This window comes from Pteronotus mesoamericanus, unplaced genomic scaffold (genome assembly GCF_021234165.1).
Source record: "Pteronotus mesoamericanus isolate MK-2021 breed Mesoamerican mustached bat unplaced genomic scaffold, CSHL_Meso_final scaffold_507, whole genome shotgun sequence".
Taxonomy (NCBI): Eukaryota; Metazoa; Chordata; class Mammalia; order Chiroptera; family Mormoopidae; genus Pteronotus; species Pteronotus mesoamericanus.
Genome location: NW_026555319.1, coordinates 4,416,862 through 4,433,861, shown reverse-complemented (window position 1 = coordinate 4,433,861; position 17,000 = coordinate 4,416,862). Strand labels below are relative to the sequence as shown.

The following is a 17,000-nucleotide window of genomic DNA, read 5'->3' as shown; positions in this document are numbered from 1 at the left end:
AATAAATGCTCTGCCGTATTAAGATATTTCAAGAGTTTTCCTCAGCCCAATCAAGAAAATACTTGTCAGGTATTCTAATGTTGGTGTTTTAGGACTGACTGTAATCATAAAAACAAATACACAATGTATTTGTCAGAATAAAAAAAAAAAATTCGGTTTAAGTGCCAAAAATTTTAATTGTATCAGGTTAGAAATAAAAGCATATATTACACAGACTTTATTACACAAATATCATTGGAACTACATCAAACCAATTACATTGTTGTAAAAGTGTCTGAACAAACCAAAATTACTTAATGACTTAATGGTGTATAGCAATATTATCCTAAATGTAGAGAGAGGGCACAATTCACAACCTCTACCTCTACCTTTGGCATATCATCAATACACAAGACAAGATCATCAAGTTAACATCAGATGTTCTCCCTGTTCTTCAATTGACATTGATTGCATACACTTACTTAGTAAATCTTCCTTTTTTTCTTCATTCATGTATGATTCAAAATCATTTGTAGAAACTGAAGACAACAAAAAAAAGAGTTTATATTTTGGAAACAAAATTGTATTTTATCCTGAAAGTTGAGATATGTATATAGGAACCACCTTCAAAATGACCTACCTTATACCTTTAGCAAAAAGATTGCCTGTAATTTTTAAAACTTAATTACTTCCCCTTCCACCAAATCACTTACTTTCTAAAATAAGATACCTAGTATTGTATTCTAGCCAAGTCATTATATAGCAAATTCTCTTACTAGGTCCTATTTTCCTTTTGCTTTTTGAACTCAAGGTTAGAGGGAAGTTACAGTTTCAGCACTTTCCATGTTCTTTAATTTCCTTCTCATCTCTCTCCTCTTGGGGACCACAGGGACCTTTCCCCTATCTGGGGCTTCCTCCAGCTGTTCTTTTTGAACCAGACTTATCTTCACCCCTGCCATTCCTTTCACTGCTTGGATAGGCCTGGCATGGTATTCAGAGCAGAGCTGAGCGGTGCCATCAGACAGCAACCGGAAACTGGTTCAGAAGGCTTAACTTCCCCACTTCCTGTCCCTTTCCCTACTCACTGTGGTAGTAAGTAGGAAGTTACTTAACTTCTACTTAGTTCTTTCCACTTTATCAATTCTGAGGAATACTTCTGAGCATTTGGTTCTTCCTTTTTGTCTTTCCTTTTGTGGTATCCTGTCTTGGGGGTAGCAGGATCTTTTACATTGATTCTTCTCAACTCTGGGTTTGAGTTGCTCTGTTACCTGCTTGGCATGCTTCCACTGGTTTGCTGAATATTAAAATGGTATTGGTGATAACAGCCTTTTGTAACTTACCTGATGGTACACAAAATATGTTGTCCATCCCAAAATTACACTACCTCATAAAAGAAGTGCTATGGCTTGGAAAAGTCATGTTTATTGAGTCTGGGTTTTGATAAATTCTCTAAGTCTCTGACCTTGACATACCTTTATTTAGAATTAGAAATACTTTGAATCTTACTCCTCTGGGTAGTTTGTTCTTTTAAATGAGAGAAGAAATATATTTCCTGTTTAATTGTAGCAATAAAAGCAAATCACATTCTAAATTTTCAATGTCTTCTGTAATAGAGAAATGAATCTAAATGGGGTTTATTTTTTAAGCATAAGATGTTTAGAAATGCATATTTTTAAAATTCTACATTTACCTGATTGCACTAATAGTCTTCCTGGTTTTCTAAAAATCTTCAGAGACTTATATCTTGTTTTAGACATAGATCCAGTTTTTAGTCTGTAAGAAAGAGAAGTATCTTAATTGGAACCAGCAAAGTAACAGCTGCATAATACATGTGGAAAACTTCACCAATTCTCTTTATTAAGCTGCCAGCATTACCAGAGACCCTTTCAGCCCCTGAATTCTCCTGAAATGCAAAGCTAACTATTGTGCAGGTTGAATAATTAAGCTTATCTCTTTTTTCCTCCCTTTTTGTTTGTAGTATTCCCCTGTGCAGAAGCAATCATATGATTCTCCTTTTGGAAGTGTTTGAAATTACTTTGACTTTCAGTGGGAATCACTGCAAAGGGCAGGAAATGTTGATAATTCCACAAAATAAGCTCTAAAAGATGTGGCATATCTCAGCTCAGTAAAGAGATCGTAAGCCTTTTGTGCTTCTTGTCCAACCTATTTTGAACTTAGCAAAATGAAAATAGAGATCACAAGCTTTAATATTTAGCTACCCTTCAAATAAAATTGAGGTACATTCTCCTTCTTTTAAACAATAAGAAACAGACCCTCCTTTGTTTCTCCCTGGTCGCCAAAGGGAATGCTGTGTGATTATTTCTGGTGCAGGTGCAGCTGCAGCTGCAGTGTCGGAGGGCCCTGAGTCCTCTCTCTCCAGCTGGTGTCGCCATGTCGTGCAGGGGTAATAATGCCTCTGGGAGTGACGGGAACTGAGGCGGCTCCTGTGATGAGTGAGGACACCTGTCATACAAATCACCTCTGTTAGGAGACCCCCTCATTTCTTGTAACAAATAGCAAGAAACCAATTGAAGGTGCACCTGCCTGGCTTTTGAGAGTTGTGCTGGATCATATGCATGTACTGCCTCTTCATTAACACCCTCAGACAGTTCACATTACAGATCTTCGAGATGCTGCACAGATAGTGCTTCTGGCCTATGGTGAGGTCTGGATGCTAAAAGAGAGAACAAGTCTTACAGGCTTTTATCCCAAAGGATGAGTGTTTGACAGAGTTGCACCACTTGTACATTCAACTTAAGCAAATTCAGCTGTTAATTTGCCCAAGAAGAGAAAGAAACAGCCATTTAAACAGTGCAAGTAACTCTGCTTGCCACTTCCACCCAAGTGATGCACATGCCCGGTGAGGTTTGAGAACCACTGCCCTAGAAGCATAAAGAAAACATGAATTTGCTATTCTGTCAGTGAGTCGTGTGTGTGTGTGTGTGTGTGTGTGTGTGTGATGCATTTTTTTAATTCAATTAATTGTGGTGACATTGGTTAATGAAATCATATAGGTTTCAAGTGTACAATTGTATAACACATCATCTGTATATTGCACTGTGTGTTCACCACCCTAGTCAGTGAGTCCTAATTCCCATGTGCCTCTCAGTGAGTGTGGGCATCTCATCTTCTATGTAGTGTAGGATCTAAAAGCAACCCAATCACTCTACTCAGTTTGAAGAAAATCTTTTCTAGCACCAGAAGAATAACTGTTGGACAGACTGAGGGATAGTCTGATGGTCTCTCATATCAGTAATTTTAACTAAGATCTTCATTGTACTTGCTGATTTTAGAAGTTAACACTTGCCTGAAATGTAAGATTCCACTACATATGCACATATGCAAACAATATATCCACACACAGGATTTACTGAACTGGATAGGTAATAATTCAGAGAAAATTCAAAATGTTGGCCAGAAAAACTTTACCAGTTGGTACAAATCTTTAGTAAGCCTACTTTCTTTTCTGTTGTTCTGGAGAGCATACTTTGGCAGCTATGATCTTTAATCGGTAATACAGGACAACAGTTGTGTTAAAGGCCCACTGCCATTTTCTTTACTTGCTTGCTTCTACTTTTGTAGTCCTTGAGCAAAATCTTTATGAGGTTGGGTTTCCATCTCTAGAATGGAACCTTCCTCAAGCATCTTTATGTTTGGGGTACTGAGTTTCCTGTATAAAGATCTGAAAGTGTCTTACATCAGATCTGAAGCCCTGAAAGAACTCTTTATGATATGGAATCTATAATCATCCATGCATTCATGGTTTGCCCAACAGATACATAAAGACCCCTATAAAAAATGCTGGGTGTACCTTGTCTTCAGCAGTGCCTTACCCTCTGAGTCAGCCATTTTCAACCGGTGTGCTACTAGAATATTTAAAACTTGCAATACCTGCCTATTTAGTCAGGAGCACTGCCCTCTTTTCCCTTTCAGGGGTGTCCATCCCATGACCCACGGGCCACATGTGGCCCAGGATGCCTATGAATGTGGACCAACACAAAATCATAAATTTACTTAAAACATTATGAGATATTTTTGTTTTTGTTAGTGTTTGTGCATTTGTGGCCCAAGACAAATCTTCCTCTTCCAGTGTGGCTTAGAGATGCCAAAAGTTCAGATACCCCTGCAAAACTGACAATGGCCAGCACAGCAATAGCTGTCTGGTGTGAATGAATCAAAATTATATCTATTTTTTTTTTTTTGGTCAGATCGGCAAAAGGTGTATTTTTTTTTTGGTGTGCTGCAGAATTTTAGTAATTGGTTTTTGTGCTGTGAGATGAAAAAGGTTCAAAATCATTGCTCTAAGTAGCCTATCTTCAATAAAAAGTTCAGCCCTGCCCTGCCCTGCCAGGTGTGGCTCAGCTGGTTGGGCATTATCCTGCAAAGTGAAAGACTGCCAGTTGGATTATGGGTCAGGGCACGTGCCAGGGTTGTGGGTTCGGTCCCCAGGGGCACATATGAGAGGCAACCAATCGGATGTTTCTCTCTCATCAATGTTTCCCTCTTTTTCTCCCTCCCTTCCCCTCACTCTAAAAATAAATAAAATCCTTTTAAAAAGAAAGTTTAGCCATAAATACAAAGATAATTGGTATTTAAATAAAGTATTTGTAGGTAGTTAGCATACCTTTAGAAAGGACACATCTGTAATTGATTTAGGAATGTGAACTGTTTGAATCTGAGGTGTTTTCCATAAGTCTTGTAGCTTGACTATGTGGGAATTCGTTGTGGGTCCATCCTTGATTCCATCTACAGGCAAGGAATTACGTGAATTTCATGAAAAAGATCAGTTCAACCAATTCATTATTAAGATCTATGTATTTACGTGTGTCAATGATTTTCCTGGAGTAGTAGCACGAGTCAGTGTTAAATATGAAGAAACTATATGCTATGTCTTTTGGTTGTAAAGCACAAAAATCTAAGATATTTATAAATATATTTACTGTATATGTACCATGAAATAGGGAGTACATTATTTTGAACTCAGCTGAGATACAAACTCATACTTTTTTTAGTTTATTGTATGTCAGATCATACTAAACAGGGATTTACATGCAGGATTTGCACTTTAAAGATTTACAACAAAAGTTTATCATTCATTTGACTTTAGTATATACTTTAAAAATTCTATTCTGTATTAGACTCAAGATAGAACAACACAAACAATTCCTTAATGAGACAGTGTTAAAAGAAAGAACTCTGCAGAAATTTATCAAAACTATTTTTTACATAATTTCAGTTATCTAATTGTTTTAAATACTGATGTGGGTTGACTGAAAGAATAATCTTTCCATGAAAATTAAAAAGTTGAGATATCTTCCCAAGAGAATGGAAACTAGCTTTCAGTTTCAGACATATTGAGACCAGTAACTTAATGTAGGGTATAAACTTTAGTAGCAGTTAGGGGTAAGGCCATATCTGGCAAAATTTCATCAGGAAATAACTCTGTAACACTTCCCTCTTCCCCTCCTCACCCCCAACCACTGTTGTGACATCGCTATAAATTAGTTGTATTTTCTTGGGTTTGATATAAATGGAAATGTACAGTATATATTGATATTTTGTTTTGTTTGGCTTTTTAACTCAACAAAATTAGTCTGAAATCCATCCATGTGAGTATAACAATATTTTCTTTTTATTGTTGGGTTATATTCCATTGCATGCATGTAAAAACCACAATTTGATTATACATCCACCTGTAGATGGACATTTGGGCTGTTTCCACTTTTGAGCTATTACAAATAAAGCTGGCAAGACAGATCTTAAGTTAAAAGTTTTTACTTAGCAAAGTGAATTAATGAAACACAGTTTTGTTTCAATATTATGATAACAAAGGTCAGTATAATTTTACATATTAAACTTTAAATTTAGTTATTTAAGATTTGGGCAAATCAGAAATGGCTAGTTTGCCAACAAATAGAAAGCCATGTGGAAATTGTTACTATGGCTCTTAAATCATAATTTTGGAAACTATAATAATAAAGTGAATACCAACTGAACATTTCAAAAGTTTATTTTTTTTTAATTCCTTTTTCAAGTCATAAATGTGGGTTAATTATCTAGGAATGTATCTTTTGTGTCCCTGATAATAAATATTTCTGAGACGGGTGTCATAACCTGGTCTAACCCTCCTCACTCCAGCAGTTCTGTTCTTTACTCTGAGTGAGAGGAAAACAGCAGCACTGAAAAACATTTTACATTCTTTGAAGTTTTTCAATTAAAAATTTTCCCCATCAGTCTGTGTATAGACCCCAGGCTGTGCTCTGTGCTTTTCAACCAACATCAGTTATAAACAGTTTTCAGATTCATTGCTATTTTGAAATACTGTTTTTAAAATGCTTGATGTAAGATATCTTAAAGGGAGACAAAGAACCTGCTGATTGTTCTCTGACAAATCTTAAAGACTAAGTTCACCAAGGGACACTAATAACGCCTATTTTTAAAACTCCATTGTGTGAGTAGTTATAGCAAAATTGGCTTCTCTGAACCATGTTATTTATAGGTATTTTCTGTTTTATATGCTCTATTCACCAGTACCTTTGGAATTCTGGTAATAAGAATGTCCAGCTGATCTGTTAAAAAAAAAAAAAAGAAAGCATGTAAATAATAGGTAATAACTGACAGCTTTATAAGCATTTAAAAAAGTATTTTAAATGAATAAAGAACAATATTGCATATGCTTTATACTTTTCATCAGAATGTCTTGCAAAATTTCTCTTGTAATTCTGGTTATATCCTAATGGCTCCAGGCTTATTCAAAGTGAGTTATTAAGATTTTTTTTACCATATTAGACAGGATTTACTTTAAGGCAGGTTTGGTCTTACTTTTATACCCTCCTAATCTACTGTAATTCCTACATTGATTTCAATAAAGTAGTTTGGGCTTCTGTGCTATCCAGAATATATTCTTGTTGTCTTTATTTTTAATTAAGTAATTTGGCTATGGAAAAGACTACCTTGTTTATTGTATGTAATTAAGGTGTACTAGAACTAAGTTGGTTTACAATGTTTTTAATTTTGTGCAACTTCTTTTTATCTTTCCTCAAATTAAGACATAACACCCGTCCTTCCTTCCTCCCTCCTTCAATCTATTCAATGAGCAAGAGTTCATTCATCTCCTAATATACTAGCATCCAGCACTTCACTAAACACTGATGAACAGAACAGAAACACAAGACCACATATTTTAAACTTAAAAAAAAAAAAAAGGCCACGAGTGCAGCCGGAGCCTTGGCTGTGAGCTGAATTGCAGAGGAACAGCTCGGGAATAACTGATGAGAGGGATGAGGAGGTCCTGCCTTCTGCAGTGACTTCAGCGGCTAATTGTCTTCAGCATCCAGGAAATAATAGTAAAAACCTGCTCAAAATAAAGTAGGTTTATGAAGAAAGGAACTTCTGTGTGAAGAGAATGTCAGGATCAAAGTGCCTCTAATCTTCACAGTCATGTGTTTCATTGACGGTTATGAACCCCCACTTGACATAAAGGTGGCTAATGTTACACTCAGGGAACCGATTTTCCGGACTCTATCCGCAGTCTCCCCACCTCCCTCGCCCGGGTTTCTGTAGAGGTCCGGGGGCCAGACCGCAATTTCCCCAGCAGGTTTCGCAGCGCCCCCTCGGGGCAGAAAGATGCACGCAGGAGACTGTCGCAGTCACCGCCTTGTCAGTTCCCCAAACCGTCCTCCTCAGAAGCCAGTCCCTTAAACAATGAGTCGGCTTCCATATTTTCCACCTCGGCCACAACAAAGGTTCTCCTCGCCTCTCCCTTCAGTGCACAGGGGACCAGTCGCTTGGAGCAGCCAGCTCCCAACCCGGGGCATGACGCCCCGGGGCCGTTCGCCGTTCTCCCTAACCCCTCAGGGCCCCGCAACCTCACCCGCCGTCGCCACTCTCGGTCCTGGCCGCTGCAGGCGGCTCTGCGGAAGAGCAGCAGTCCGTCCAGGCGGACACCGGACCCTGGCCGGGCATTTCGTCCCGGGTGCCGGGACCCGGAGCTGTGTGCGGGAAAAGCTTTCCCCTCTCCCCCTCCAGGATCAGCACGCGTGCGTCAGGTCGGGCGATAACGGGGGTGAAGAGGCAGGCGCCGGATTGTAGCCCCTACCGGTGCGCTCCGGACACCGCCCGAATAGCTTCGGGAGAGTGGGGAGGGCAGCTCCACGATCCCGGAGTTAAAGTGAGGGAGGGGCGGGAGTTGTTTAGTTGACTGCGTGCTTGCACGTTTGAATCGTTTTGTGTAACGGATGCGTCACGGAAAGTAAATATATATGCCCCCTTAACAGGAGGTGCCTTCCACTTAATTATTCCAAACCCTCAGCAAATTTGCAAATCTTGAATGTCACCATGTAGATCAAAAATCAGTACGCAAACCAGAGACTAAAGCACCCGGCGCAGGAATGCTGCGTATTATCCGTTATTCGTTAACAGTTACCACTACAGCAAGCAGGCTTCGCCAGTCTCCCAACGACCGACTTCCGCCAACTGTTAATACTTCTCTGCACGCGCACACAACTTCCCTCCCTTTCCGGAGTTTTCTCAGGACGCGTTTCACACGGGATTTGACCTGCGGGATGCTCCGTAGCCGGAGGTGGGGCAGCGCGGAACGCGTAAACGGTAGTTGAATTGTGATTGGTCCGCACTTCGTGTTTCCGGAACTCAGGGCGTCACGCGAAGGCTGAAGGGAGCGTGGCCACCGGACTCTTGGTAGTTGCGGTGCGGCGGGAGGCCCGGGCATCGCAGACATGCCTCGGTATGCGCAGTTGGTCATGGGCCCCGCAGGCAGCGGGAAGGTGAGGATTTGGCAGAAGAAGGAAGGCAACGTCTGAGTTCGTGAGAGGCCGTGAGGGGCAGGGGGAGTTCGGGTCCTGAAGAGGACCCTGAGACCCTGGACAACTCGCTTCTGAAGCCTGGGCTTCAGGCTCCTGCTGGTCACAGTTTTGAAAGGGGAATAATGATAATTGCTAATATTTATTGTATACTTATTCCCCAGATACCACGCTGAACGCCTCTTTATTGCCACAGCAGCCCTCTGAAAATAAGCCCTATTATATCCATTTTACAGAAAAAGGGGACTTAGGTTCTTTGCCCAGGATCACAGCTTAGTTAAGTTGCGTCTGGAATCCAGTTTTGTCTAATTACCGAATCCGGCCGTGTCTAGCTCCCAGGGGTCTCGTTGGCCACTGTTTCTCAGACCTTGAAACATAGATTTCTGGTATTTGAGGAGATTTTAGGAGGTACATGGGCGTGACATTAATGTACATTGAATCACTTATTGAGAAAAACTTGCTCCCTTTTCAATTCTCTTTCAGTTTGCATCGAGGTGAAATTGCCGGTTTAATGCTAGTATCTTCAACACTTATTTAAATCCCCAAGCCTTTTCAGGTCTTAGACTCTGAGCTTTTGACAGGCAATTATATTTAGCCAGAACAAAAAGAGTTATAAAGTTTTTTTCAACTTTACGGTTACCTTTAGGTTAGGATACATACAACTGGCTTTCTGTATACAAGAGCGATACAATTTTTCTTGTCATCAAATATTAAGAGAATAATATTAGAGGCATTTAAATATGGTAGGAATGGTGAAGATATGGTCAAATAACTGGAGTGTGGGAAACACTCAAGTCCATGGAGATGTTGTGTGGCTTCATTCTTTAAACTAACACATGGTTCTGAAGTTTGCCCTAATCTGGGTGCAGGAGCTATACATGTGGCTGTGATACAGCACTTGCCTACCCAACATCTATCTGCAAAGTCACTAATAAGAAAGCATGATAGAGGTTATTTCTTTATTCTAGATTGCTTTCCAGACTGATTGTGTAAGAAAGTATCTTTCTGTAAATTTTTGATGCTGAACTGTCAGAAAAATCTCCCTGACTCTGATCTTTGTCCCAAGCAGTGTTCTGGGCCCTAAGGGTTGTGTTATTGAACAAAGCACATGAACACAAAGTGTCTGTGCTCTTGTGGAGTTTAGAATCAACCATTAAGTCAGTCAGTGAGAAATAATTGTCAAGGATTTATTATGTATCAGGTACTATGTTAGTCCCCACACTTAGAAAACTGAACACAGCACATCCCTATCTTTAAATAAAGGGTGGGGGAGAAGACAAGTAGCCTAGATTTTAACATAGTGTGGTCACAACTACATGAGTGATAAAGGATTCTCTAATCCAAAAGTTGCAAACCCATAGCCACCTCTGTGCAGTTTATTGACCTCAGTGTTCTCTCACCTTAGAATGTTTTCCCCCTGACTTGGCGAGCACAGTCCCATCCCTCTGCTCAGATAACCCGTCCTCAGAGCACCATCTCTGATCGCCCTGCCTACAGCTTTGTTTGGATGGTACAAGTCATTCTGGAGGCTCCATGAGTTAGATGCTGCAGTATGTAACCAGAAGTATTCTGTTTAAATTCTGCTTGTTGCATGAAAGAGCAGTAAGGAGCCTTATTGGTCATGGAGGTCAGCCCAGAAAGAGATGAAAAAATTGGGCAGAGAGGGGAAAACACATCCCCAAAGTCACCCCTGAGTCACAGCCAGTCTGGGTCTGCAGCCAGTCAGACGTCTTGACTCCCAGCTCAGTGCCTTTTCCATTTTCAGTCAGCTTCTTGGTCAAGGAGGGCCTGCTTTTGTGCTTACTGGACACTGCCCGAGGGGTGGGGAGAGTCCTTCAGGGGTCGCAAGAGGTAACATACATTGCAGTTGTCCTGACGCCTTGCGCCTTGTGACATTGCAGAGCACCTACTGTGCCACCATGGTCCAGCACTGTGAAGCCCTCAATCGGTCTGTTCAAGTTGTGAACCTTGATCCTGCAGCAGAGCACTTCAACTACTCTGTTATGGCTGGTGAGTTCCGAGCAGAGCCTTCCCGCTCCTCCAGAAAAAATAAGGGGGTGATGAGGCACAGGGCGCTGGCCGCTCAACACAGAAGCTGAAAAATTAATGATTACATCTGGTCCCCTGGTTTCATGGTGAGCAGCATGAGTTTAAATGTCACTTGATGACATTCTCTTATGTTGATGTGTGTATCCTTTCTCGGTCACTCATGTATGAAGTGCCTTCCTCCTCCACCCTCCCCTTCTGTGCCTCTCATACTTAGTGCTGCTGCAGTGAGTCAGGTTTATTGCTGATCATTCTCTGAATGAGCTGCCTAAGTGTTGACAGGCAATTATATTTCGCTAGAACAAAAAGTTATAAAGTTTTATTCAACTTTATGGTTACCTTTATGTTAGGATAAATACAACTGGTTTTCTGTTTAGAAGAGCGATACAATTTTTCTTGTAATCAAACGTAGCCAGTTGCCAGTCTCTGGGGTGTTTTTCCACAGAGAACCTATGCATATAAAATCAAAATGTATATTATTATGTATATACTGTGAGTCTCTGTTTTTTTTTTTAAACACAAACAATGACATTCTTCCAGAGTTCTAATGCTTTTCACTTAACAGTGCACCTGGGAGATTGTGTCATGATCGAATACTTAAAGAACTTTTCCTTTTTATGGCTGCTTAAGATTCTGTTGTCTGGCTGTATGATAACTTAATTAGTCCCCACAGACACTACAATAATGAATAGCTGTGTACAGAAATAATGTCACATGTGTGAGTTTTTCAATAATTGTTATTTATCACTGGTGAGGATAACAGTTTTCAAATGGACACTCTTCAATTCTGGGTCCTGCCTGTCTTTTTCAGACATCCGGGAACTGATCGAAGTGGATGATGTGATGGAGGACGATTCCCTGCGGTTTGGTCCCAATGGGGGATTGGTATTTTGCATGGAGTACTTTGCCAATAATTTTGACTGGCTAGAGAGCTGTCTTGGCCATGTAGAGGACGACTACATCCTTTTTGACTGTCCAGGTAGGTCAGAAATTTGACACCAGGTAGGTGTCATTTTCCTTGACGGCATGCTGGTTCTCTCCTCAGTGGGAGAAAGTGGAGTGAGCTCTGAACTATACACACTGCAGTAAGGTGCAGAGCTTGTATTCATTGGCCCTAGTTCATTCATTGAGCTACCAAGTGCTTAACTTTGTACACTGGGAATACCATAGAGAGCCAGGCAGCCAGTGTCTCTGCCCTCGAGGAGCTCACAGTCAAGCATCAGTGCTAGACAGTATAAACAAAAGTCACCAAAATGATTATTTAATATTCATTTGTGACAGGTGCCCCGCAGGAGTGGAGAGATGATCACGCAGCAGGGAGGTTAGGGGAGGCCTCTGGTCTGGTGGCCTCTAAGCTGGACTGTAGGGTGAAGGTGAGGGGACTGTGGTCCAGGCAGAAGTCACAGCATGTTGCAGGCCTCAGGGCAGGACAGAAGATGTGGGTTTGAGGCACCAAAAAGGCCAGTGTGGCTGAAGCACACAGTGCACAAAGGGAAACCTCGTGAAGTGAGGCTGGTAGGGGACAGATAATCACACATGACTTCTTAAGCCAAATGGTGAGTTTTAGGCTTGAGCTTAACCTAGCTTTGGTCATTTGTGGTTCTCACTCTTTCCTTTTGCTTTTATTGATTTATTTAGATGTTATTTATTTATTTTTAGAGAGAGGGGAAAGGAGGGAGAAAGAGACAATCTATGTGTGAGAGAAACATTGATCGGTTGCCTCTTGCACACCCTCAGCCAGAGGCCTGGCCCACAACCCAGGCATGTGCTCTGACTGGGAATCCAACTGGCAACCTGTTGCTTTGCAGAACAATGTCCAACCCACTGAGCCACACCAGTTAGGGCCCTCTTTCTTTTAACTGAACTTACATCCACCCACAGAAAAGTACAGACATCAAGTGTACGGCTTGATCAGTGTTCCCGAACTACACACACCTTTGAAGCACTCTCTTTTCATGGGCAAAAGCTAAAGTGTGATGAACCTTATGATCTTGTGATTGTGCCCAGAGGCTGTAAGACCCCTTAAAATTGAATATATATATATTTTTTTAATTGTTTTATGGGAAAATTTTTTCCCTGTACTGTGATGATTTAATGTATTTCCTGATTGTAATAGTCTCATAATGATTTTTACGTAGGTCAGATTGAGTTGTATACGCACCTGCCTGTGATGAAACAACTGGTCCAGCAGCTAGAACAGTGGGAGTTCCGAGTCTGTGGAGTTTTTCTGGTTGATTCCCAGTTTATGGTGGAGTCGTTCAAGGTTTGAGTATAAATCTGTTGTTGATATTTTAGTCATGGGTACAAGCAGGTGACAGTCTCCTTTAATCATTGTACAATTCTAGACATTTCACAAACTGAACTCTAGAGTAAGATAGTATCCCTTATTATTAAATTAGTATAATGTAATTTTAATTGAAATGGTAAATTATGGTATATAGATTTTGGAGAACTACTTACCAAGAAAAATGAGGCAGATGCATATTATATATGTCTATTTTTAATTTTCTGAGGATCATTTGTCTAGTTTATGAATTATCTAATCTTTTAAAATTTATTGATTTTTAGAGAAAAAGGAGAGAGAGGAAAACATCAATTTGTTGCTCCACATATTTATGCCTTCATTGGTTGATCCTTGTATGTTCCCTGACCAGGCATCAAACCCACAACCTTGGCACATTGGGGCAGTGCTTTAACCAACTGAGCTACCTGGTCAGGGCTATGAACTATCTAAAACTTTATTTCTCATTAGTAACTTAAGGAATTTTCAATGGAAAGAAGGTTAAAACATCATCTAAATTGATATTTGTGGTCACCGTAGATTAAGTTTACATATTTTTTTCTTGTCACCTTTGGAAACCAAGGGTCAGCCATTTGATTGTTGGACTATCTTTTCTTTAGGATTAGCGTTTCTTTCATTTAAGCCAGTTTTGCTCCATGAGGAGCAGAAACCTCTCTTTCATGCAGAGACCAGGGGACTTTGTTGGCACTAGTTGATTTCATCTTCCCTTTCCTGTTTTCTCTTTTAGTTTATTTCTGGCATCTTGGCAGCCCTGAGCGCTATGATCTCTTTAGAAATTCCACAAATTAACATCATGACGAAAATGGACCTGCTGAGTAAGAAAGCTAAAAAGGAAATTGAGAAGTAAGTTCCTATCTTTCATTATCATCAGATTTGAATTGCAGAGATGAACCTCCTAAGCTTCATTTATGTGTGAGGTTCTGTGCATCTGTAAATCTAGGTTCCTGATTTATTCCTTTTATTCATCAATCTCTTTCTCACTTTTAAAGGTTTCTAGATCCAGACATGTATTCTTTATTAGATGATTCTACAAGTGACTTCAGAAGCAAAAAATTCAAAAAATTGACTAAAGCTATATGCGGACTGGTAAGCTTGTTTTGTGATTTTTTTTTTAATGATCCGGTCAGGTGTTCACCAGTGTCCAGTCAGGAACCACCATGATGGGAGCACAGTCCAACCCTATTTCCTTGCAAAGGGGAGATAGCGGTGAGAGCTTGTGGGCTGGCTAGTTAGCAGTTTACTTTAAAAGCAGTCATTGGCAATAGCCAGTAAAGTAACTGACATGTCCATTATTCCAAGCCATTTTGGGCATTCAGAACTGCCTGTGCCCTGTTGAAATTTCCAGTGGTTGTGGAATTCAGAGAAATGCCTATGAAACAGTATCTGGTTAAGGAGTAAGTTGAGTGTTCTAGTAAGTCAGATCAGAAAAATGAATATTGAGTTTCCGTTGTGTCTCTATTACTACCTCCCCACCACAAATGGTTTAATCATTACAAATGGTTATAAAACTGAAATGTAAGTTGAAAATTAAATGTTGTGTATAATTTCAGAATTACCCTTTCTGAAATCCCCAACTTATAGGTTGACGACTATAGCATGGTTCGATTTTTGCCTTACGATCAGTCAGATGAAGAAAGCATGAACATTGTGTTACAGCATATTGATTTTGCCATTCAGTATGGAGAAGACTTGGAATTTAAAGAACCAAAGGTAATTTGTTTTAAGGTATTTATTGGCTTTTGGTAAAAATGTTGGCCAACATATTTTGGTCTTCTGCATAATCCTAGGGATTCAAATTAAGTTTTGTCCTAGTGCTGGCAATACCCTGAGCTTTTCTGGGTGACCTCTGAAATTGACACCTGAGCTCAAAGAGCAATACCAGTTTGACTCTGTCTTTTATCGAGGGAATGTTATTGAATTATGTCTCTTTGTACTCAGAGCTTGGGGAGGATACAAAGAGGAGGTGAAATCCAATTGAACTTGGGCTGCCCTCACATATGTCAGTGAAAAGACTAACGATAGTTGTCCAGTGGGGCACTATCACAGCAAATTAGTTAAGAATCAGCATGAGTGTAAGCTCATGTATGAAATTCTTCTAATGAGATATAAGCCTTCTCATTTATCACATATCTGGAGATACTCTTTCAGTCATGCCTTCTATTACTGTTAACTATTACCTATGAGCACCACCTGGAGCTGGTGCTGGGGCGTTAGCTTCTTGCAGAGAATTACCTGAAAAATACATAAACACACACTAGGTCTAACTGAGGGAAATCAATGTATTTTTTGTTTCCTTTGTGTCAGGAACATGAAGATGAGTCGTCTTCTATGTTTGATGACTATTTTCAGGAACACCAGAATGAATAAAAAGTTTATTAAAAAGTAACTATGTATGTGAAGAATTTGTGGCCGAACCAGCAAAACATTTTCTCAAAGGATGTAATACTAGAAAGCTGTTTATTTTGATGAAAAAAATAATACTTGGATCTTTATCAGCAGCACACCTGAATCAAGTTCTTAGTTCTGAAACTTGCTGTTTAAAGTGGAGTCTTTTTTTTTTTAAATGGAGTCTTTTATTGTTATATTTTTAGAGAGCATCGATTTAGATTTTAAAAGTTGAAATGAATGCATATAGATTTGTATATAATGTAAATTAGTATCTGTGGTACAGTTAAGACCAGTCTACCTTTATTTTTTCTATTTGGTTTTTGTTATATTCGAAGGGTTTTTTTTCGAGGGGCAGGAATTATTGTAACAAAATATACATATGTGTGTCCATAGATGAAAATCTGTAAGGATATAAATAAGACCATTATTTATTGTCTTTCAGTTTTCCTACATTGAAAATGTATTGTTTGTATAATTAAAAATGAAAAGTGACTGTGCTTTAAAATATGTATATATAAATAAAATAAACAGCACTAATGTTTCATTACTCAGAATTTGAAATACTCAGCCAGGGCAAATTTTTGAATGGTAAGTTTTTCCAAGTAGGAGAGCTTGACATGGTTCAATTTACTGGTGGGTGTCAGGCACTGGGGATCAAATGGGAGCACTGCTGGGCAGACAAAACCGTATTGTCATGGAGCTGACCTGCTGGGCCCTTGAGACTAACCATAAACAAGGAAGCCTCTGATAAAGGAATGGGAAGAAGAAACAGTAATGCAGGCTATTTTGGGCTCATTGTCAAATGAAGGCTCCTCCCAGAAGGTCTTATTTGGGAAGAAACCTAAATGAGAAATCAGATGTGGAACATGGTGACTCCAGTCAAAAGGACTGGCAGAAGAAATGGCCCAAAGCAGCAATGAACTTGGCTTTCAACATGACGCACTTTCTAGTATTAGGTTAAAAGTTCCTGAGCCTTTAGGATGTTCTAGGCATGTAAATTCTAAGCATGTTACATGAACTCATCCTCACAAGACTGCACTAAGTACTGTCAACTCCATTTTCATGTGAGGAAATTGATGTAAAGAGAGGTTCATGTACTAGCCCCAAGTTACACAGCCAATAAGTGTTGGAGCTGGAATCAAATCTAGAGTCCGTTTTCTCAACCATTAACAAAGAACTGTAGTACAGAGTAATGCACAAATCCCTTCTCACTGTGCCCCCCTTTCCCCATTTTAAAAACCAGTGGATTGGGTTCACTCATTCACTTAGAAAATATGTATTGAAGCTTACTACGTACCATCGCTGTTTTAGACGGGGACACCAGTGAACAAAACGGACAAAATCCCTGTCTTACTGACATTCACATGGATGGGAGATAAACATCCAAAGTAAACTAAGTGAAAAATCGTAAGAGAGCAGGAAGGGATAAGGCAGGGGGATGGAGCGTGGCTGAATTTAAAGTAGTG

The 17,000-nt window shown here is 39.9% G+C and overlaps 2 protein-coding genes across 2 annotated transcripts; one reads left to right on the top strand and one right to left on the bottom strand.

Annotated features, from left to right (window-relative positions):
• Positions 1 to 169: 169 nt before the first annotated feature.
• On the bottom strand, positions 170 to 8,040 carry FAM216A (family with sequence similarity 216 member A). The gene is made up of 7 exons (XM_054594112.1): positions 7,853 to 8,040; positions 6,514 to 6,548; positions 4,604 to 4,725; positions 2,524 to 2,653; positions 2,253 to 2,442; positions 1,670 to 1,752; positions 170 to 518 (listed from the first exon to the last, which is right to left on the bottom strand). Exons 1-7 carry the CDS (start codon positions 7,942 to 7,944, stop codon positions 403 to 405), a joined length of 768 nt encoding a protein of 255 aa, XP_054450087.1. The 5' UTR covers positions 7,945 to 8,040; the 3' UTR covers positions 170 to 402.
• Positions 8,041 to 8,630: 590 nt separating this feature from the next.
• On the top strand, positions 8,631 to 16,060 carry GPN3 (GPN-loop GTPase 3). The gene is made up of 8 exons (XM_054594111.1): positions 8,631 to 8,762; positions 10,700 to 10,808; positions 11,656 to 11,823; positions 12,983 to 13,107; positions 13,874 to 13,989; positions 14,136 to 14,232; positions 14,728 to 14,856; positions 15,451 to 16,060. The coding sequence occupies exons 1-8, from the start codon at positions 8,715 to 8,717 to the stop codon at positions 15,511 to 15,513; spliced, it is 855 nt and encodes a 284-aa protein (XP_054450086.1). The 5' UTR covers positions 8,631 to 8,714; the 3' UTR covers positions 15,514 to 16,060.
• The last annotated feature ends 940 nt before the right edge of the window (positions 16,061 to 17,000 follow it).